Source organism: Dermochelys coriacea, chromosome 2, assembly GCF_009764565.3.
Source record: "Dermochelys coriacea isolate rDerCor1 chromosome 2, rDerCor1.pri.v4, whole genome shotgun sequence".
In the NCBI taxonomy this organism is placed as follows: domain Eukaryota; kingdom Metazoa; phylum Chordata; order Testudines; family Dermochelyidae; genus Dermochelys; species Dermochelys coriacea.
Window position 1 is genome coordinate 250,985,761 of NC_050069.1, and position 23,675 is coordinate 251,009,435.

The 23,675-nt window shown below is 43.1% G+C and overlaps 1 protein-coding gene across 2 annotated transcripts in view; it reads left to right on the forward strand.

Moving 5' to 3' along the window:
* Positions 1–23,675, forward strand: part of PTPRN2 (protein tyrosine phosphatase receptor type N2) — a 992,764-nt gene that overhangs the window by 467,925 nt on the left and 501,164 nt on the right. For both annotated transcript variants that reach the window (XM_038390254.2, XM_038390255.2), the window contains exon 11: positions 4,795–4,874. In XM_038390254.2, coding sequence (XP_038246182.1) covers positions 4,795–4,874 — 80 coding nt within the window. The remainder of the gene's footprint in view (positions 1–4,794; positions 4,875–23,675) is intronic.

Consider the following 23,675-nt stretch of genomic DNA (forward strand, 5'->3'; position numbering starts at 1 on the left):
ATGTCCAGATCCTTGGCTACAATTGTGGAATGGCTAGTGCAGCTTGGGGAGAGGATGCAAAACTGGCTTTTATGCTTCCCTGATCCTGGACTGGCTCTATCTTAGGTTGGTCCCACATTGTTTTATAGTTATGATCGGTTTCATCTGCAAAGCTCACTGAATGCTAGTATTATGTAATCTGCCACAAAGGAGGGATGTCTTTAGTAACTGGCAGAATCATCAGCTCCAGCCATGTGCCTTAGAGCAGCAGAGGGTGGGAGACAGTTTAGGAGCATACCCATTACTACTAAGAGTGCCCCTACAGTGGGTGATTCTCCTGTGGCTAACTACCTCAGCTTCATGGCCAGAATCTGCCAGTGGCTTGAATGTTTGCAAAGCACTTTAAGAACCTCAGATGAAATGCAAGTGCATACATGTCTTAAGTATAATAATATAGAAAATACAATTTAAATGCTGCTGACAAAACATATAGGCATTCGTCATTGATTAAAATAAACTCCTTTGATATAGGTGACTAGGAATCTGGATTGTCATTTTAGCAATAGACCTGTTTTTTCTGAAAAGTACTTGAAGAAAAATTGATTGATTACTATCAATCTTCATTGGCTCAAACTAGAATGTGCACACTGCATGTGATGTGAGTAAAGGAGATGGCAGCTAATGTTCATTGTGCCCACAGCTAGTCCAGGGTCAGAATTATTAGAGCAGAGGGGTAATTCTAATAACTATCTTATTTAATCGTTATGTAATAGTCTGCTCACTGCCAGGAACTGAAACTTCCTAGCTTAGGTTCTGGCTTCTAGCTTCTGGTTTTCTACAGTAGCTTTGAAAACTATTTATAATATTGTATGTATTGTGACAAAGTTCCTCCTCTACCTTGGTGGGTCTTGCGCTTATTGGTGGATTTGCTCGCCTTGGAGCTTCACGGCAGCCCTCAGTTTGGCTGTTTTCATGAACCCACAGTCCAGGTCAACTCCTCTTGTGTCTGACCAGGAGTTGGGAGGTTTGGGGGGAACCTGGGCCCGCCCTCAGCTCCGGGTTCCAGCCCAGAGCCGTGTGAAATGCAGCTTTGTCTAGAGTGCCTCCTGGAACAGCTTTGTGACAGCTACGACTCCCTGGGCTACTTCCCCATGGCCTCCTCCCAACACCTTCTTTATCCTCACCATAGGACCTTCCTCCTGTTGTCTGATAATGCTTGTACTCCTCAGTCTTCCAACAGTACGCATTCTCACTCTCAGCTCCTCACACGTGCACCACAAACTGGAGTGAGCTCCTTTTTAAACCCAGGTGCCCTGATTAGCCTGCCTTAATTGATTCTAGCAGCTTCTTGATTGGCTGCAGGTGTTCTAATCAGCCTGTCTGTCTTAATTGTCTCCAGAAGGTTCCTGATTGTTCTGGAACCTTCCCTATTACCTTACCCAGGGAAAAGGGACCTACTTAACCTGGGGCTAATATATCTGCCTTCTATCACTGTCCTGTAGCCATCTGGCCCAACTCTGTCATAGTATATTACCAAAAGTGAAATAGAACAACTAGCTTTTTGACTGGGTTTTTATAGGCTTCCTTGATTTCTTTCGTGAGAGGGCTCAGATAATGCAATGATAGACATTATACAAATGCAATAGCTAGTTACATATATAGCTAGTTAGTGAGGCATGATCTAATGGTTTGAGCATAGGATTGGAAGCAATGTGTTCCTGAGTTCTAATCTTGACTCTTAATTCAGTTTCCTTTGTGACCTGTAGGCAGTCTTAAACCATACTGCCACAGTTTTTAAATCTGTAAAATGGGGATATTTAAATGCAGTACCTCATAGGGGTGTAGAAAATTACTTAGTTAGCTGCTCTCATAATGAAAAATTATTATATTATATACTATTATATAAATGCTAAGTACTATTACTTTAGCAAAAGTGCACTTTAATGCTACATTTCCAGTCCTGTAATAAAGAACATTTCCCAGTGTATTTTCTGTTACATAGCAACTTTTCAGCTTTCACATGCATCTCACATAAAAAGTCAAAGCACATTTTATATATGATTCCAATAATGTACTTTACCATTAATGCATTGTTATTCATAATTTACAGTACAAATATAACAGTTCCCAAAAATTATGTGATTTATGATAACCAATGTGACCATACCAGGGTACACTCCCGACCAAAGGGTAGAGGTGCCATCCCTGCCTGTAACCTGGGATGTCATTTGCAGTGCCTTGCTGCTGTAGCCTCCAATGTGGAATGCTCACAAACAGTCTCCAGCATGTAAGTCACTCCCAGCTCTCTCTCTCTCTCTCTCTCTTTCTGTGTTTGTTTTTTTTCCACCAAATGCATCCGATGAAGTGAGCTGTAGCTCACGAAAGCTTATGCTCTAATAAATTTGTTAGTCTCTAAGGTGCCACAAGTACTCCTTTTCTTTTTGCGAATACAGACTAACATGGCTGCTACTCGGAAATCTTTCTGTGTGTGTGTGCTGCAGCCAACCAGCCACACCTTCACTCTTACTAGCCTTAAAGATTACCACAGGGTGACCCTGATACAGTCGCAGATTCCCCTCCCCCTCCCACCACCATATGTCCTGTACTGCCCAGCCCACTCCTAGACAGTGCAAACATATTAAGTCCATTATTCTTTTAAGGGAATAATATGCACACAACTTGTTACCCCAGATGGAGTTGCCCAGACACTTCAACTTCAACATACTGGATTAGATAAAACAATAAAACCAGTTTATTAACTACAAAAAGAGAAATTTTAAGTGAGTACAAGTAATGAGGCGTGAAAGTTAGAAATGGTTACAAGAAAAATGAATATAAAATGCTTACTGGTGCCTAACTTAACAAACTACATTAGATTCTAAGCAAAGTTCTCACCACATGCTTTCAGCAGTCTTACTGAACAAACTCTTTAGGTCAGGACCCATCCACCAGAATCCAGTGGCTGCTTCCTTTGTCTCTTCAGGTGCAATAAATGTGATGGGCAGGGAGGGGGGGTGATGGGGGGGTGTTTGTATCTTTTTTTATAGTTGTCCTCATGTTCCTTCCCCCCCCCCGCAACCTGTGAGAAGGATTTCCAGCTGGGAGCAAGGTGACGGACATTCTGTGTGGAAGGAAATTCCATGCTGTTCTTTGCTAAGATATAGATTTTCCCCTTTGCCCCCTTTCCTGACAAAGAATGGTTACTTAGCAGGTAATGGTCCATCAGCCTTGCTTACACTTGGCTGAGGCTTCAGTTTTGTCTCCTTTGTCTCTGAGGAACTGGTTTGGCCACTCCCCAGATTTATCTAGAAAACATACTTTTAGTCATGATTTCAGTTTATGTTTATAACTTCACATATAATGCTGCTACATGTATTTTCCTATGATATTACTGATCAGCAAATTATGAGTTTTTAAATGATATCTCACAAGGAAGACTTTGTACAAACATTATAATAGTGTGTTGGGTGTGAACAAAGGGGTATATTCTGCCACAACAAGTAGATCAAATATCATATACTGTATGGATTAACTTTTATCATGGTGCTAAATTTCATAGCTATTCAGCCTTGCACTGAGCTCTATGGCAACAGTACACTGTTACTTCTAAAGCATTCTATTACCTGGTGAGTTTTTAAAAGGAAACTGTCAGTGTATTTGAAAATGTATGAAAAATATATACAATCTGATTTTTATGCACTCTTTATAATAATCCAAGAAGCCTGTAACTGAAATCTGTTTTAATTCTAATTTTATCCCCTTCACTATACATGCACATCCATTTGGTATTATTGGGTGCTTCTGAGTATGGAACTATTGATGTTGATTTATTTTTCTTTAAAAAAAATACACTGAGACATTTGTTTTGGTAAACACTATAGGCATGATTTTACCATTCGTTATCATGCTGATTAGTACTGTACTCTGTAAGCTGGTCATGGATTCATAGACTTTTAAGGCCAGAAAGGGCCATGGTGGTTAGTTAGTCTGACTGCCTGCGTAACACAGGCCATAGAGTTTCACCAAATGGCTACTACAGCAGGCTCATAACTGTAGTTGAGCTAGAGCAGATGTTTTTAGAGATATCCAATCTTGACTTAAAGATGTCAAGTAATGGAGAATCCAGCACATCCCTAGAAAAGTGGTTCCAGTGGTTAAGTACTCACTTTGTTTAAAAAAAGTGCACCATCTTTCTAGTCTGAATTTGTCTAGCTTCAGCTTTCAGCAGTTGGATATCACGACACCTTTGGTAGATTAAAGAGCCCTCTACTGTCAGAAATCTTTTCCTTAGAAAGGTAATAGTAGACCCAGATCAAATAATCTCTTCACCTTCTCTTTGTTGAGCTTCTTTTCTCTCTCACTATAAGGCAGGTTTTCAAACATCCCTTGGTTTTAATGGGGCTACTTGTGACGTAAGCTACTTTTAGCTAAGGCTGGCAAAATCAAAAATGACATGTGATTTAATCCTGGAGATTTTGAGTGTCATTGATGCTCTGTGTGGTGTTTGGGCAAATCACTTGTTTTCTGTGCCTTAATTTGCCCATTTTTGTAACAGGTACAGTACCTTTATGGTGGGTGTCATGAGGCTTAATTAATATCTGTAATGTTCTTTCAGACATAGATTAAAACAAAATACATATAAAGATTTACATGGATGTTGCAAATGTGTTTAATGAACTAAAAGGGAAAGAAATAAATGGTGCTTTAATAGTGTTCCTTAAATTCATCTCTTTTTTTTTAAGTTTTGTTTTTGATAAGAAGTGTTATGTTGTATTTCTTTCTTACAAATCTCATATTTTTAAAATCTTTTTGTAGCACACTGGGACCAGCTGTGACCTTCAAAGTGCACCCAAATGTCCAAAATATTACAACTGCAGATGTTGCCAAAGCAGCAGGTAAGAATCCCCCACCTCTGAACTGTGCCCATCCACCATTCAGTTTAGAAAACAGCACCAACAACAACAACAAAAAGAAGGAGCATTCTCAAGGAAGATTGACATTTAATGAAGGAGACAGTTGAGGGGTTAGTGGCACATATGAGAAATTGAAGTGTAACATCTCTGAGTCAATTAAAATTGCCTGAGACTTCATTGTTTGCAGAGGAACTGGATTAAACAGAGGGATGCAGTCGTGGCCTAGCGTAGTGAAAAAGGCCTCAGTATTATGTCTGAGAGAGAAAAATAAGAGACTAGATTTTGAAAATGAAAAATTGCCACCTGTGACTTACAAAGAATTTGGTTGTAGGGGATAACAGGAGCATTATTACAAGTAGATTTTTATTTTTGGATCTAAAAAAAGGTACAAATATACTTTATTTATGAGTTACTTCGACAATCCCCATGAACACTTAGGACACACACATTCTATATCTAAAGCTAAGCTGCTTCTATAAAAGCCACTGTTGTAAGCTCTGCAGTTTGCTTACTGTCAGCTTGGATACTACCTATGTGAAGTAGTAATTGTTGTGACTACAAGAAATCATCTCTGCAAAATAACTGGTTTATTTGCTTCCAAATTACCTGAGATAGTTCAGATAGTTTGTAATAACTAAGAACAAACAATTAGCAATATCCCTTTAAAATGGGAACAAAGGAGATCAGTTTGGATAAACCCAGGGAGAATCATCCTTGGTGTAAGTCCATTGATTTCTGTGCTGTTGCATCAGGGACGAATTTGGCCCTTAGACTTGTGATGTACTCGTTACTGATTCAGTCCTTACTGTTTATATGTCTGCTTTTAGGGCCTGATCCAGGGCCTGCTGAAATCAGTGAAAAGGCTCCTGTTGTCTAAATGGACATTTAATAAGGTTCTTACTCATAAGCCCAAAGGTCCCAGTATTTTGCTAATATTGGCAATTTAGGCTTAAATAAAAGAGTTTTATACCATTTAATTTTTATTAAAACTTAAAACTGCTTAAAAATCTCTTAGAGGAATGCCTTCAAAACACTTAATTTACAAAACAAAACTAGAGCATGCATAGTTCCAGGGTAGACACTTCGTTGTTTTGACTTCATAGCTAAATATGTTAGTCTGGGATGTATACAATTAAGTAACTTTATGTGAGCCTGGGAATTTTAAAACCAGACCCTGTTTACAGAAAATGAATGGGTCCAATTAACAGAACAATTCCACTCACCAACACATCCTTGGAAGAAGGGAGGATTTATGCATTGAGGTACTCATATTATAATGACATCCATATACTATGGTTAAAGCTATGATTATGTCACAGAAGTCACAGAATCCGTGACTTCCAAAGATCTCCGTGACATTTTCTGCTTCAGCTCTGGGACTGCGGGGCTGGAGCTGTCAGCCAGTAGGGGCCTCAGAGCTCTCAGCTGCTGCAGTTGGCGTGGCCCCCTGCAGCTGCCAGCCCCGGAGCTCTGAGCCGTGGTGGGGTCCTGCAGCTCCCAGCCTCTGGGGCATACTTGATCCATGCACTTGAAAGATAAAGCTCTCCATGCCTCCTTCTTGCCGATGAAACCTTTCTGGGTAACCCCACATCCCAAGTAGCCATGAATGTCTTGATCCCTGTCATAAATATAAGGGGAAGGCTAACCACCTTTAAATCCTTCCTGGCCAGAGGAGAAACCCTTTCACCTATAAAGGGTTAAGAAGCTAGGATAATCTTGCTGGCACCTGACCAAAATGACCAATGAGGAGACAAGATACTTTCAAAGCTGGGAGGGGGGACAAAGGGTTCTCTCTGTCTGTGTGTTGTTTTTGCCTGGACCAGAGCTCCTGGAAAGGGGTAATAAGCAATCTAGTTAGAGATGTGTTAGATTCTGTTTTGTTTAAATGGCTGATAAAATAAGTTGTGCTGAATGGAATGGATATTCCTGTTTGTGTCTTTTTGTAACTTAAGGTTTTGCCTAGAAGGATTATCTATGTTTTGAATCTGATTACCCTGTAAGGTATTTACCATCCTGATTTTACAGAGGTGATTCTTTTACTTTTTATTTAATTAAAATTCTTCTTTTAAGAACCTGATTGCTTTTTCATTGTTCTTAAGATACAAGGGTTTGGGTCTGTGTTCACCTATGCAAATTGATGAGGATTTTTATCAAGTCTTCCCAAGGAAAGGGGGTGTAAAGTTTAGGAGGATTTTTTTGGGGGGAAAGAAGTTTCCAAGCGGGCTCTTTCCCTGTTATATATTTGTTAGATGTTTGGTGGTGGCAGCAATAAAGTCCAAGGGCAAAAGGTAAAATAGTTTGTACTATGGGGAAGTTTTAACCTAAGCTGGTAAAAATAAGCTTAGGAGGTTTTTCATGCAGGTCCCCACATCTGTACCCTAGAGTTCAGAGTGGGGAGGGAACCTTGACAATCCCCTTCCTACAGTTGCTAAACCCCGGAAAAGGACCCAGAATATCCACAGCTACTCGCTGAAATGGAACTTCAATGATGGGGAGTGGCTGGAGAGGGGCTTTGACCTGGTCTTGGGGTTTTCCCACTCTTTGGCACACCTCAGAAGACCGGACATAGGTAGAAACATCCTTGCCCATTCCCTCCCAGTGGAATGACCTCCCCAAACGATCTTTGGTCCTGTTCATCTAAATATGCTTAGACTAGAGGATGGGGATGGGGGGAAGCATTACCTTACTCTACTTGCACTACATTGATGACATCTTCATCATCTGGACCCATGGGAAGGAGGCCCTTGAGGAATTCTATCAGGATTTCAACAATTTCCACCCCACCATCAACTTCAGCCTGGACCAATCCACACAAGAGATCCACTTCCTGGACACTATAGTGCAAATAAGCAATGGTCACATAAACACCACCCTATACCGGAAACCTACTGACCGCTATACTTACCTACATGCCTCTAGCTTTCATCCAGACTACATCACATGATCCATTGTCTACAGCCAAGCTCTAAGATACAACCACATTTGCTCCAACCCCTCAGACAGAGACAAACACCTACAGGATCTCTATCAAGCATTGTTAAAACTACATTACCCGCTTGGGGAAGTGAAGAAATAGATTGACAGAGCCAGAAGGGTACCCAGAAGTCATCTACTACAGGACAAGTCCAACAAAGAAAGTCACAGAACGCCACTAGTCGTCACCTACAGCCCCCAACTAAAACCTCTCCAGTGCATCATCAAGGATCTACAACCTATCCTGAAGGATGATCCCTCACTCTCACAGTCCTTGGGAGAGAGGCCAGTCCTTGCTTACAGACAGCCCCCGAACCTGAAGCAAATACTCACCAGCAACTACATACCACACAACAAAAACACTAACCCAGGAACCAATCCTTTCAACAACCCCGTTGCCAACTCTTTCTGCATATCTGTTCAAGGGACACCATCATAGGGCCTAACTACATCAGCCACACTGTCAGGGACTCATTCACCTGCACATCTACCAATGTGATTTATGCCATCATGTGCCAGCAATGCCCCTCTGCCATGTACATTGGCCAAACCAGACAGTCTCTACGCAAAAGAATAAATGGACACAAATCACACTTCAAGAACTGTAACATTCAAAAACCAGTCAGAGAGCACTTTAATCTCTCTGGACAATCAATAACAGATGTAAAAATGGCAGTTCTTCTAAAACAGACTTCAGTGAGAAACTGCAGATCTGGAATTAATTTGCAAACTGGGCACCATCAAATTAGGCCTGAATAAAGACTGGGAGTGGATGGGTCACTACAAAAAGTAATTTTCCCTCGGCTGATACTCCCACCTTCTTGTCAGCTGTTGGAAATGGGTGACATCCAGCTTTATTGCATTGGCCTTCTTAGCACTACAAAAGTAATTTTCCCTCTCTTGATATTCACCCATTCTTGTCAACTGTTGAGCATAGGCCACTTCCACCTTAATTGAATTGGCCTTGTTAGCACTGACCCCCCCACTTGGTAAGGTAACTCCCATCTTTCCATGTGCTGTAATGTATATACTGCTTACTGTATTTTTTACTCCATGTATCTGATGAAGTGGGTTTTAGCCTATGAAAGCTTATGCCAAAATAAATTTGTGAGTCTCTAAGGTGCCATAAGGACTCTTCGTTGTTTTTGCTGATACAGACTAACAAGGCTACTGCTCTGAAAAGAGTAAATTTGTTTCCCTGATTCTCATGGGTCATTTGTGCCAACCCCTGTCCATTCGCATAAATTAAAGCGGTTTACAGGATGCACTTATTTATGCCTGTTCATAATTGGCATAGTTGTACAGTGTACTGACACTTCCCCCACCCCCGCATCAGAGTGCAAGGCAGCAGTTTGTGTAGGGGCCATGTATTCCCCTTTATGCTATCTGATATCTTCCTTGTGCTGGTGAGTTTGCAGCTGGCCTGCTACTGCTGGATTCTGAAACTTTGCTCAACCTGACTGCTGCAATGTGGCCTGAACAGGGTGAGAGAATCTGGGCCAGGTAATTTTTTAATGTCAAAATTTTCAATAAATAGACCCTAAAGTTAGGCTCTTAGATCCATACATAGGCTCTAAATCAGTGGCCTGATTTCCAAAATTCTGAGCACCTAGAAGTTCACATTGAAGTGTAATGAGAGCTGCTGGGTACTCAGTCTGTTGTAAAAACCAAGCCTTTGCTTAGTTGCCTAGATAAGGATTTAAGGCAGAGCTTTGCAAAGCCACTTGAGATTTAAACACCAGGTCCCCATTAAAATGAATAGGCATTCAAATCCCTAAACTACTTGGAAAATATTAGCATCGGAGCCCAACTTTAGGCAGATATTTATGACATTGTTCGTATAATGCTTCTAATGTTTAACAAATTCAACAGAATCACTTAAAACTTCAACAGAAATTCAATCTGGATCCTTTTAATCAGGTGACAGTCTGGGGAGATAATGTTTTGGGTTTTTTAAATAACTTCTAGCGAATAAGTCTTCACTGAAATGCATTTTAACTATGGAGTTACTGTGGAGTTAACTATGGAGTTACAACTGGTTCATCTATAATATAGCTATAATGTTTGGACCAAATGTTTTTTAAATATTTGCAACAGAGGTCTCTAGTCACATTCAGTATAATTGAAACGTTTAATCATTCTGACTTAATTTTAGCAACTCTTCTCAGAGCCTAAAGAATTAGAGATGATTTTTATGTACTTCAGTATTCTCCAGCACTCATTCTAGCTATGAAATGTAGTCATCTTTATGGGCTAAAAATTACTGCATAATGTAAATAAATACTGTAATAACAGCACCCAATACTTTTCATCCATAGGTCTTTAAGTGCTGTAAAGTTGGTAAGTATTAAGTCCCTAATTTACCTATTGGCAAACTAAGGCACAGAGAGAAAATGACTTTCCAAGGTGAGGGAGTGAATTAGTCAGTGGGAAAGCAAGGGCTGTCTGACTTCCCAATCCTAAACTCTTCAGTAGATCAAACTGCATCCTAGCTTATAGGTTTTCTGTATGTTTTGTGTTTGTCTTCACTGTTGACAGCAGTATGATTATTGCGTTAATTCTACTGTTATTTATTTTTTTAATGAAAAGTGTCCCAGGTAGCTTACAGAAAAAATGAGAAAGAATCATTTCCAGCTCAGGAGAACTTACCATCATATATCTGACCTGTTGAGTTGAGGGTAAAAGAGTAGGGAGAACAAGGGATGATTATGTGGTTATTCAGTTTAGATCTGTGCTTTTAGGGATTGCTCAATTAAAAGCATATTTTAAAATGCTAATGGCTATTATTAACTCACTTCTATGCTGCAGCATAGTCTCAAGGAGGGATTTGAATGAGAAGAGGCTAATTGTTTACTGAAATCTCACTTATTCTGACGCATCCAGAACATTCTGTCTTTATCCCACAGATTATATCAGCTCTTGATTAAATACTATCTTGCCTTTTCCGATACATTTTTTAGAGACCATTTTTTGGTAATCTATTAAAGATTCTTCTCATGATACATTTCTTTGAACTCATTCTATTCCAGGAATTTACTATCCAATCCATTGCTTCCATTTCTGAAGCTGTGAGAATGTTGACAATATTGCTTGTTGAATTCTTTGGGTAATGGTAATATATTTCTCCTTTTTTGTGGAGAGTGTCTCTTGAGGAGATACAAGTCATATATTATGAGAAGCAGTAAACCTTTCTTCTTCAGGCTATGAGGAAGATTATTCTCCATGAAGTCTTTCATCTTTCCAAATGGGCTCTAGCCAGTCCTGCTTATCTTCTTGATTTCTCCCTCTAATTTTTGCATGATCTTGGCAGCTGTCTAAAGAAGATGAATTCTCTTCTCTTTCAGTCATATACCTATCTGTGTGAGTGTTCTTTCCTTCTCTTGCCTCCACAAGTTTGAAGACTAATAATTTTTTGGAAGTATTTCTGTATTTTAGGTGAAACTCCTCTCTTTTGGTTCTTGTAGGCCATGTAATCAGATGGAGATTGCCTGTTGTGGGAGAACATGACAAAGAGTATGCCTGTTCTCTTGGTTATTTGAAATTCAACTTTGTAGTGAACTGATTGCTGCCTTTTCGGAAGCTTGGAAACCAGTTGCCATGATCAGCTGTATAACAGTACTGAGCGCTATAATATCTGTAGTGGTAGTTCTCAACCTTTCTGGACTATTGTACGCCTTTCAGGAGTCTGATTTCTTTTGTGTACCCCCAGGGTTCACCTTACTTAAAAATGACTTGCTGACAAAAATACAAAAGTGTCACAGCACTCTATTATTAAAAAATTGCTTACATTCTTATTTTTACCATATAATTATAAAATCAATTTGAATATAAATATTGTACTTACATTTCCATGTATAGCATATAGAACAGTATAAACAAGTCTGTATGAGATTTTAATTTGTACAGACTTTGCTAGTGCTTTTTATGTAGCCTGTTGTAAAACTAGGCAAATATCTAGATGAATTGATGTACCTCCTGGAAGACCTCTAAGTACCCACAGAGATACACATACCCCTGGTTGAGAACCATTGGTCTATAGGACTGGAAAGCTATGAGATGTTCCTAACCTTAAATCAGTTTAAAACAGAAGAATTTATAACCAAACTATAATTGTTTTAAGGACTTCATTTGTTCTCAACTAAGTGCCACAAAGATTCCCTACTATTGTCATTAATATTTAAAAATGCTTTTAATTTAAATAATCAATAATCATTGATTAGAACAGGCCAAAGCGGTTATGACAGTTATACCTGGTAAAAATCTGATTTTTAAAAACTCATGTTCCCCTATGGTATTACATATTATTTGCTCTAATGTTGGAAGAGAAACCAAAACCCACAAATTTATGGACCATCATTTGGGGGTGGGTAGGGGCACTCAGCACCTCCTCACAGGATCAAACACTATTCTTAGATATAAAGAGCTTTCCTTTTAGTGAGGAACATTCACAAAGGCCCTGAGCCTGCAAAGACTCATGCATGGGCTTAATTTTATACACTTATGTGTAGTCCCAATAAAGTCAATGGTGTTCTTTGTATGCTTCAATCTGAGTGATAACGTGAAATAAAATTGTCCATGCTTGTTCTAAGTGCAAAGGTGATTTTTTTCTGACAGGTTTGATCTAAATCCCTCAAGCCATTTTTGACCTTGTGAAGATAGGGGGAAAAATACACATTTCACATGTTAAAAGAATTAATGCCACATTTTTTTCTTGCACTGGTGCAACAACTGACATTTGAAATGTAAAAGGCTGATCCTCAGCTGGTGTAAATTGATGTAGCTTCATTGATGTCAACGGCTAAAAATGTCCAAAACTTTTTTCAAAATCTGGTTTCATTCTGAAGCTCTAAAGGATTTAATAATTACTTTTGAGGATGTTTAGGAGACATCTGTTAATTTTTTTTAGCAAAGCCTAATTTGGCCTTGTTCAAATGTCCCATGTGGCATCACAATACAAATTCTCCCTGTTTAACTTCATCAGGCAATTGGTAGGGAAGAGGGCTTCTGGGTCCTGGTTGTTGCTTAACCAGTTTTCATGTGTGTGGTTATAAATGGGTGATTGTCACGGGGTTCACTCACTGCTAATGGCCCCTCCTCCTGGCAGTCCTGGGGATTAGCAGCTGCCAGCTGTCAAGTCATCTCGCTCTGAAGACCCCTCTCTCTCCAGGAACTGCAGCTCCCTCTACGTGATTCAGTGTACCAGCTGGGACACAAGACGTGTTCCCCACTTCTGGGGTTTCAAAGTTCTCAGACAGTCTTCTGCTCACTACCCCATTGGTGCCACTTGGTCAGTGGCTGGTAGGGGGATCTTGGCCTTCCCTGTACTCTGGGTCCCAGCTCAGGGACCCTGTCATCAACAACCAAGGTTTGACTTACCCCATACTTTGCTGCTTTTCCCCTGAGCCTTGCTTACTCATCTGGTTCTCCTCCTATTCTGGGCTTGCCATGCCCCACTCCATCCTCCCAGGGAGTGACTATAGGCTACTTGCCTCTAGCCCCAGACACACCTCCCTTCTCACATGGAGTGTCTGAAGAATCCTTCCTTCCCACCTCTTCTGTTGCCAACTTCCTGGCTTATAGGTCCTGCCTCTTTCTGCCCAGCTGAGCCTGTTCCAATCAATTCCCTGCTCCCTGGCTCTTCCTCCAGGTGCAGTTTGGGCAGTTAATTGGCCCACTTTACCTTCTAACTCTTCCAGAACTTGTGTGGTGAACACCCCATCACAGTGATAGAAACATATTTGTCTTTGTATTGTGGTAGTGCTTCTGGCCCCACTCAAGGATCAGGGATTCTTTGTGCTAGGTTGACCAGATGTCCTGATTTATAGGGACAGTCCCGATATTCAGTTCTTTTTCTTATATAGGTGCCTATTATCTCCCACCCCCATCCCAACTTTTCACATTTGCTATTTGGTCACCCTAGTATGAACACAGAACAAAAAGACAGTCCCTATCCCAAAGATCTTGCAAACTAAGCTATAGTTTTCCAGAAATTCTATCTTAATATGGCACATCATGTTAACTCTGCCAAGCTGCTGCTACTGTGTTTCATGGTGTATATCTTATAACATAAAGAGACATCTAATAAACTATTTTCCCAGAAAAACAGGAACACAAAGTACTACACATGTGCAGCATGGCTGAGTTAACCTTGATGCTGGGCCATTAATATTTGCATTTTCTGACACCTTTTATTTTAACTCTATAACTTTAACGTTGCCTTTATAGAATTCTTTACATTTATTATGCAGTACATTAGAGATCTGACCCAAATGTCCATTAAGTATTGTGTACGCTCAAACAAGGTAATGTGGAAAGAAAGTTTAAAAGGAGACAGAATAAAAAATATAATAAGAAAAAGGCATTTAACAATGAAACTGGTATGTAAAAAAGGGGTGATATCAAATTAATGTGCCTTACATACTGATCAACCTATCTTTTGGAGCTCTATAAATAAAGTGGGGTTAAAAAACAAAAACAAAAAACAGCTAAACTCAGGCCAGACAGCATTCATTGTATGCCGATTTTTGTTAGGAAAGCAAAGTACAGTTTTTCCACTCACTGGACAGATTGATTATAGATCTTCAGAAGTTGGAACGTGGAAAACAAAACTAATAATTTTAGACTGTACATAAAAACAAATACTAAGCACTATGTAGAGCATAGGGATAAATTACTTCAGCTGTTACAAGGAGAAAATCTTCTTTACCTAGGGATAATCAAAGACCCTGTCTTTACAATATAAAAAATGTGTGATTTGTGATCTTGTCTTCATAAAAACCAGCCACCATATCCACCAAATAATAAAAACCCTTAGTGGCAGCATTGCTATTGCATAGCTTCATGAAAAATGGCCGTTATTTAGAGTACAAGACAAAACAAAAAAATCACTTGCACTGACATCTTAGAATCAAACCATCATCATCTTTTCTTAAAGAAAAAATAATAGCATGAAAATGCACTTTCCAGGCTTCAGATAATGTGTAGGGGCAGATGAACTGAATGTGGTAGAAATGTTTGTTCTCTTGCTTCCTGTATTGGTGGAACATCATATATGACATCTTGGGGAGGTGACACACACAAGGGCTTTGGAGGAAGGGGCTAGTGGTTCTTTGAGTAGCATCCCTATGGGTGCTCCACTGTAGGTGTGCTTGCGTCCTTGTTGCTGCTTGGAGAATTTCTGTAGCAGTATCCATTAGGTCCACACATGTGCTATCCCTCCTGATGCTCCGCCATGAGGCTAACCAGTGCACATGGCCTAAGCCCCCTCAGTCCTGGAGCCATTAGCAGTCTGTTTGTGATACTTAGCTTTAACATTTTTGTTACTTAGTCTCTTTGGTCTTAGTTGTAGCCCCTTTCTTCTTTTATTTCTCTTAAAAAAACACCTTTATTTTTCCCCTTTTTGTTGGGGACCCCTGCCCCAAAAGGGTATCCCGGTTCACCAGGCTTCAAGAAGTGCCATTCCTGCAAAAAAGCGGTCCCTGTAGCAGCCAAACACTCTCGCTGCATAGGTTGCATCAGGGAAGGCAACATTCCACAGAAGTGTGGTCTCTGCTAACAACTCAGACCCAGGTCTCAAAAGGACACAGAGTTGAGAGAAGATCATCTTCTCGGAGGCAGCCCTACAGCCTTCCCTGGATCCTCACTAGGAGTCACCCAGAAAACATGAATCTTCCCCACAGCCCTCAACATCCAAGGACTGTGGGCAAAATAAATCAGCAGAGGACCCCTCTCATAAGTCATCAAAAAAGAGAGTGGTGAGTCCAAAGTGTGAGCCCCGAGTTAGCCACAGAAGATCTCAGGCACACTTGGTATCTTCAGTACTGTTGTCATCGAGATGCTCCGAGCCTGGTTCCCATGGCTCACAAAGATCTGATGCAGCAGGTACCATTGAAGTGCCTAAGGACCTGATGGGCACAAGCACCAAGCCAATGGTACCGATGGGCAAAGATGGGAGTGGAGAGCGCTCCAGTAAAGATGCTACCAGTACTCATTGTACTTTCAGTACTGTCATCTGTGCCCAAGAAGCAGTGAGAGACAAAAAGGCATCATTTAAAAAGTGGAAGCTAAATCCTAGTGAGGACAATAGAAAGGAGCATAAACTCTGGCAAATGAAGTGTAAAAATATAATTAGGAAGGCAAAAAAATAATTTGAAGAACAGGTAGCCAAAGACTCAAAAAGTAAGAGCAAAAAAAATTGTAAGTATATCCCTTGATGGATCCCTTGATGATTATCTGTTCTGTTCATTCCCTCTGGGCATCTGGCATTGGCCACTGTTGGAAGAAAGGATACTGGGCTAGATGGACATTTGGTCTGACCCAGTATGGCCGTTCTTATGTCATCGGTGCCCTATCCAGTACTGGAGCAATGGGTGCAGGTGAGATCCCCGGTTCCCTCCGTACTCCAGTGGCACTGGGTCAGTTAGCACCACTGGTATTCTGGGACTCAAGAGGTCTCTGGGTATCTGACATACCAGAGTCTCCTGATCTCAGCACTGGGGACTTCGGTACCGAGTCCTCTCTGAGTATGGGAGACTTCTCCTTTCCCCTGCCATGCTCCTCCTCTTTCTTGTGGAAGATCAGACACTGAGCCTGAGGAGGTTGTTTCCCATTATTCCTTCCATGCTCCCTATTGTACCTGCTATCCAAAGGCTCCTTGGGTATACCGTCAGCTGGCCCCCCCCACCACCACAGTATGGCCAACTTTGGGTGCCACAACTGGGCTCTATTCCATTGCCTCTGTGGGCAGCATATTGCCCCCACATTTCTCTGGCTTCCAGCCTCACCTCTGAGCCCCCGAGACATTCTCCCTCAGCTACGGTGTCCAGAACCTCCAGAAGAGATTGCGGGGGACAGGAGGGCAGACTTGAGAAAGAGGTCACTCCAAGGGCAAACATCTCTTCCTCTTCCCCAGATGAAGTAATCATGCACCCACCACCATTCCTAGCTGGTGACTTCTGGCTCTTCTAGGACTTGGCAAAAAGAGTTGCTGACACACTGCAGATACCCTTGAAGGAAGTCTAGAACTCTTATCACAAACTCCTTGACATCTGGCACTCTTCCTCGTCCTCCAGAATAGCCTTCCCCATCAGTGATGCTTCCCTGGACTGTGTAAAAATTATATGGCAGACCCCAGCTTCAGTGACGGCTACTTGTAATTGGGCTGATAAGTATTATGTCCTAGCTAGGGAAACGGAATTTCTTTCCCATCCCCTCCAACTCCATCATCGTAGACGCGGTAAATTCCCTGGGCCCTCAGCACCAAATGAAATTCTCCTCCTATGACAGGGACTGCAAATGCTTGGACCTGTTCAGGAGGAAAGCCTACTCCTCGGCCACACTGCAATTTCAAATTGCAAATTATCAAGCCTTAATGGTGAAATATGGCTATATCAGCTATTCAAAACTCAGCAGTTTTATTGATCAGCTCCTAGAGTCAGTGTGACCAGTTCTGAGCTATCATCCAGGAAGGACAGCTACTAGCCAAAACAACGTTCTAGTCAGCCTTTAATGCAGCCGATATGGCATCCTGGTCCATCTCCACAATGGTGGTTAAGCGAGATGTGTAAAGGTTACACCTTTTGGGCTTCCGTAAAGAACTGCTGATGATTGTTGAAGACCTTCCCTTTTAAGGCACTAAGCTGTTTTCAGAGAAGACTGACCTGTCCCTCCATACTCTCAAAGATTTCAGGGCCACTCTCTGCTCATTAGCGATCTATATGCCTGGACAAATGAGGAAATTTAGTCCACAGCCCCAACAAAAATCATATACCTTTCAATACCCGACTCAACGCTTTTACGAACTTCAAAGAAATAAATCTAAGTTCTCTAGGTGCAAATCATCAGGTTCACAACCCTCCATGTCACAATTGTCCACCTCCAAACACCAATTTTGATGTGTTAGACATGATGTTGACAGACCATTCCCCTCAACCTCTACAGCTGACCAATCTATCTAACTCATTTGACTACCATCTTGCCATGTTCTGCAGCTCCTGGGGGAATGTATAACATTAGACTGTCTTGGAAATCATTCACACCAGGTATTTCATCCACTTTACCTCCCTTTCCACAACATCCTTCCCCATCTTTCTTCAGGGACCCTTCTCACAAGAGTTTACTGGGACAAGAAAGAGATCGCGTCCTCCAATTAGGAGCCATGTTCCTCAACATCTATGATGCAAAGGTTTTTACTCTTGCTATTTCCTAATACCCAAGAGGAAGGGAGCGCTCAACAAGTTTGTCAAAACTAAAAAATTCAAAATGGTCACTCTAGCAATGATCAGCATTGGAACAGGGAGACTGGTTTTTGGTCCTTAACCTTCAGGACATATATTTCCATATTCAATCCTACAGTTCCAGAGAAATTCCTCAGACTTACTCTGGGACAAGACCAATACCAGTACAGAGTACTCCTCTTCGGACTATCATTGGCTGCAACGGTATTCTCCAAAGTCCTCTCAGGAGTGGCTGCTCACCTTCGCTCCCAGGGATCATGATCTACTCCAGCCTGGACGATTGCCTTCTCAGAGCCCATTCCTTCAATGAGGCTCACTGGGTAACCAAAACCATAACAGACTTGTTCACAGAACTGGGCCTACAGATCAATGCTCAGAAATCAACCTATCCCAGCACAGTGCCAGGAATTCACTGGGGCCGACCTCAACTCGTTACAGGCCAAAGCACTCCTACCACAGCACTGGTTCCTCTCCCTGACCATGGTCATATACACAGTACAAACCCACCCTCAGATATCAGCCAGACACTGCCGCCAGACAGTGCCGCCAACTCTTGGGACATATGCAGCTGGCACAGCAGTGGTACTTCATGCCAAGCTTCACATGCAATGTCTCTAGATGTGATTCAGCTTGGTCTATAGACCAAACAGAGACAGACTAGACAAATCACTATCTCTGCCCACCAAGGTCAGGAACTCCCTGGACTGAAGGAAAAATCCCCTTTTTGCAAACTTCCCTATCGTTACTTCTCACCACCAATATATCATTGAAAGGATCGGGCACACATCTAAATGACCTTACAACACAATGTAAGTGGTCGTCCACACCGATCTCTCTCCACGTCAACCTCCTCGAGCTCAGGGCAGTCAGGAATTCCTGCACCCATTTCCTCCAGCTGATCAAAGGAAAACACAGCAGAATCCTAACAGATAACATAGCATGTAAGTATTACATAAATCGACAGGAAGGAGCCAGGTCACCCTCCCTCTGTGCAGAAGCACTAAAGTTATGGAACTGGTGGTGCCTCTCCCATAAAATTATCAGTGGCCTACCATCTGGGCACACAAAACTCGATAGTGGACAGTCTCAGTTGCAAGTTCTCTCACACAACCATGCATAGACGATTCATGCCTCCTGATACTGTGGGGGGCACAATGTAAAGGGGAGGACATGTGATTGCCCCATATGTCTCCTATGCCCAGCAACTTCCCTGACCTGTGCCCAACCCGGCACTGCCTCACTTTCCTGGCCCCACTGAGCTACTTGCGGGAGGGGCTCTGTCCTTCTCCCACTGTGCCCACGCTTGGCCTCTCTCCCTGGCAGCGGGGCCCAGGTGGGGAGTAGGAGGGAGCTGCTTTTCACACGGCTGAAGCTGGCCACTCCGGGTTGCTGCTCTGTGCAGCATGGCAGCTGCCTGAGAGAGAGCCTGGCTGGGGAGGTGGTGGCCTGTCCTGTTCCCTCTGCTCCCCATCCGGGCCTGGCTGCTGGGAACAGGAGCCGAGACAGCCAGAGCCCCTTACCCATCCCAGTAATTTCCAGCTTCCTTGGCCCCTGTCCCCAACTCCCTGGCAGCTGGGCCCAGTGGAGAGCAGAGAAGGCAGGGTAGGCCACTGCCTCTCCAGCCAGGCTCTCTTTCAGGCAGCCGCCACACTGCACAGAGTAGCGGCCCAGAGCAGGTGGTGTGAAAAGTGGCTGGTTCTGTCCCTTCTGATCCCTGCACAGGCCCAGTTGCCAGGGACATGGGCTGAGCATGTCAGGAGAGGCGCAGTGGGAGAAGGACAGAGCCCCTCTCCTTCCCTCCCAGCAGATCAAGCAGTAATCTGTGGGGAGCACTTGACCTCACATTTTCCCCCTAAGCATCACCTATGACTGGAGGGAGCACACCATGATGCTCTATAGGCGTGTGAGTTCAAAATGAGAAAATGCTAAGCCCATGATAGTGATATGGGGGAATTATTTGAGAGCTTCTGTAGAGAGAGCTTTTCTTTTATATCTATGTTGGCCATATTCTTCCTCAGCGAATGCTGTTGCATGGGTATTCCTGATGGCATATTTTGGCCCTATGTTTTTAATTTTGCCTTCATTTTTAACATTTCTCACTGGACTATCAGCTCTCACATGGATTGACCACAGCTTCAGCAGATGCTGCTAACTGATAGTCTGCAACTCTTATAGGGATCACAAAACAGGTGATCATGAATTGTTTGTTTTCGGCACACTGTCTTTAGTGTAGGAATTTTTTTCCTGAGTTTTATTAACTTTAGTTATCTGCTCTGACATGTAGGATAAGCCTCAGTAAGGGTTATAGGCTACTGAGAATGATTTACTTGGAAATAATTTTTTTCCATTTTCCAGCAGTCTGACAAACAATTGTATGTAGAATGCAGCGATTAAAGGACATGGTAGTAACCTGCCAACAACTTAATCTCTCAGATGTTTATTTGTTCTTTAAGATGCACAATAAATCTCTGTGTTCTTTGGAAAATATTTTCTGTTTGGGGGCATATATTTAAGCCTTGTGGTGGCTAAAAGTCAGGAGACGTGGGCTATCCTTCCAACTTGTTTGTTTCTGTTTGTGTTACAGAAACAGGGTGACAGCAATCACAGAATCATTTCGGCCATTTAGTGGGTCATCTAGTCCATCCCCTAGAATTGTGATCGGAATTGTTGGCTGGCGATCATTTAGCTAATATTTAATAGTCCACTAAGAAATAGAAATAGATGAAAGAAAAAAATTTATTCTAAAATCTAGAGGGTGCTTCTTGGCAAAGCTTTATAGACATTTTTGATCAGTAACAAGAAATGGTGGGTAGACGCATCCCATTACTCCTGCCTAAACAGCCAAGTAATTACTTTTAGCATTTTGACAAGTGTTTGCTGGAGTGAAGGTCAAAGCTGACAGCATATAAAATCTATGCTAATCTGCTCAGATGGAGGAGACTCATTTAGCTAATGTTTTTGTAATTAGAAGTTGTGGAAACCAGTTTTCTTCCCAACTTTGTAAACTGTGCTTAAATGAGGCAATAATATGGAGCAATTTAATTTGTCATAGTTTACAGGGTTGTCTGAATGGAGGTGTAGGAGTAGCAGAGGTGAAAGTAAGCCAGTTCAGGCTGGTATGGTGTACTGGTAAGAAACTGGCCGCCGGTATGGACCAGTACACTGCCAACGTTAAAGTGCTGCCGCGGCAGTACTTTAAGCACCGTACCGGCAGGGCTGCTGATGGTGATGGTGGGGGAAAGGGGCAGCTGTTCTGGGGCCTGGTGATTTAAAAGGACCCAGGGCTCCTGGCAGCGGCTGGAGCCTCAGGCCTTTCAAATCACCGCCGGAGCCCTGGGTGGTGCGGGGCAGCCAGCACTAAAGGGCTGGTTGTGGAAGTCTGGCGCCAGCCCTACCCCTTCTGCCTGAGGCCCTGCCCCTTCCAGGGGCCTAGAGTAACCCCCCCATACCTTGCCCAGGACCCCAGCCGCCCTGTGTACCAGTAAATCCTTTAAATTACTTTCATCCCTGAGAAGTAGCCTACATTGTGAAATTAGAGAATTATGGGTAGGTATATTAATGTAACAGGGTTTGCATTCACCTCTCATGAGCGCCCCCTGGTGGACTGCATGTGCCTGCACACTCTCTCTACCTGTTTGTGGTGGGTCTTTGGTGCCTCAGCCCTCCGGCCAAGTGACACAGAGTCTGTCTGTGTGTTAAAAGACTTGTATCCTTCTGCGATACAAGCCCAACAGGGGCTTCTCTGTGCCCTTGGTAATGTCTTTCTCAGTTTGTCCCTGCTCCAGAATAGAGCAGCGCCCCAGGGCTGCTTCCCCTGTGGCAACGTCTTTGCCCTCTCAGGGACTTTCTGGCCCCAGCTCTTCAGCTCCCTCTGGGGTACCTCAATGTCCAGGCCACTTTTCCAGTGACTAATGGGGAGACTGTGGGGGGACCAAGGCCTGCCCACTACTCCAGGTCCCAGTCCAGGGACCCTATAGATAGCAGCTGTCACTATCCCTTTACCTAAGTCATGCTGCTGCTCTAATTTTGTGGGCCATTTCCCCACAGCCCTGCACCATCTTAACCCTTACCTCAGGGCCTTGTCCTGATGAAGTCCCTGCAACCAGCTCAGGGCTCCTTCTTGCCCTCCCTGGCTTCTGGAAGCACTACCTCATCCAAGGTCCTGCAGCTCCCTCAGCCAGCCACATACCATCCACACTCTTCCAGCTCTCAGTGTGGCCCTGCAGCTCTTCTTATACCTGCCTGCTGGGCCCTGATTGGCCCACGGGGGAGGTGGGGGGGGGGAAGAGTTAACAACATTAAAGCGCTACCATGGCAGCGCTTTAACATTGCTGCCCCTTTTGCTCCCCCTCCCCTCGTCAGCGGCCCTGCCAGTAGGGTCCCTACCCACAGGGCCGCCGACGGGGGGCAAAAGGGGCAGCGACGTTAAAGTGCTGCCACGGTAGTGCTTTAAAGTTGGCTGTGTATGGGCCGATAACGGCAGCCACTTCTTACTGGTACACTGTACCGGCCCATACTAGCCCACTTTCACCTCTGCTTGCAGGTAATTTATCTGTTTAGCCTAATCTTTTGCCCTAGTTTAGCGTGGGATTTACTGTCTCCATCCTTTCTGTCTGGAGAGTTCATTTGCCTGTGGCCCCATTTGTCAGGGCTCTCCCTTCCTGGGCTCTTGTACCCAGGGAGTTTTAATAGTCCATACCCTAGTTTCTCAAGGTTTCCCTGCCAGGCCTCTCTGCCTGGAAAGATTTGGCAGTCTCTCACCCCAGTGGGTCAGGGTCTTCTCCATCAGGCCTTTCTACGTGGAGAGCTATTCACTTTCTGCCCTGATTGCTCAAGGTCTTCTCTCCCAGGCCTATCTACCTGGAGAGCTTTTATAATCTTTGTCCCTTTTGGTCAGGGTTCCCTCCCAGGCCTCTCTTACCTGGAGAGATTTTCCAGTTCAGGCTCTTCCTTATGTAGCTCTGCGACACACCTATCAATTTTGCCCTGCTTCCTCAGGGTACTTCTCTCACAGGCCTTTCTACCTGGAGAGCTTTTATAATGTTTGCTCTCATTTTATCAGGGTTCCCTCTCAGGCCTTTATACCTGGAGAGCTATTTATGGTAGTCTCTGCCTCTGTCTCAGGGTCTTTCTCCCAGGTCTCTCTACCTGGAGAGCTTTTAACAATCTTTTGCCCAGTTAGTCTAGGTTCCTCTTAGACCTCTGTCTGGAGAGTGAGTTACAGTAGTCTCTGTCTTTGTCTGTCAGGGTTTCTCTCCCAACCCTTTCTACCTGGAGAGCTTTTAACTGTCCCAATGCCCCAGTTAGTCAGGGTTCCTCTCTTTGTCTGGAGAGGTTTTCATTTTCAGGCTCCCTGTGAACTCCTTCTGTTCAGAGCCAACCTATCTCAAAGGTGGGCTTGACCAAAGTTACACTTTAATCATGTTCTTTAGCCAAGAGGGAACTTCTTGCTTGGCTGACACTAGGAAGTTAACCAGGTCCTTGGCAATACCCTTATCTTCCTCACAGAAATATGAAGTTACCATGGCTCAGGGTCCCCCTTTTTGTAGGTAGCCCATACAGTGCACATAACCCT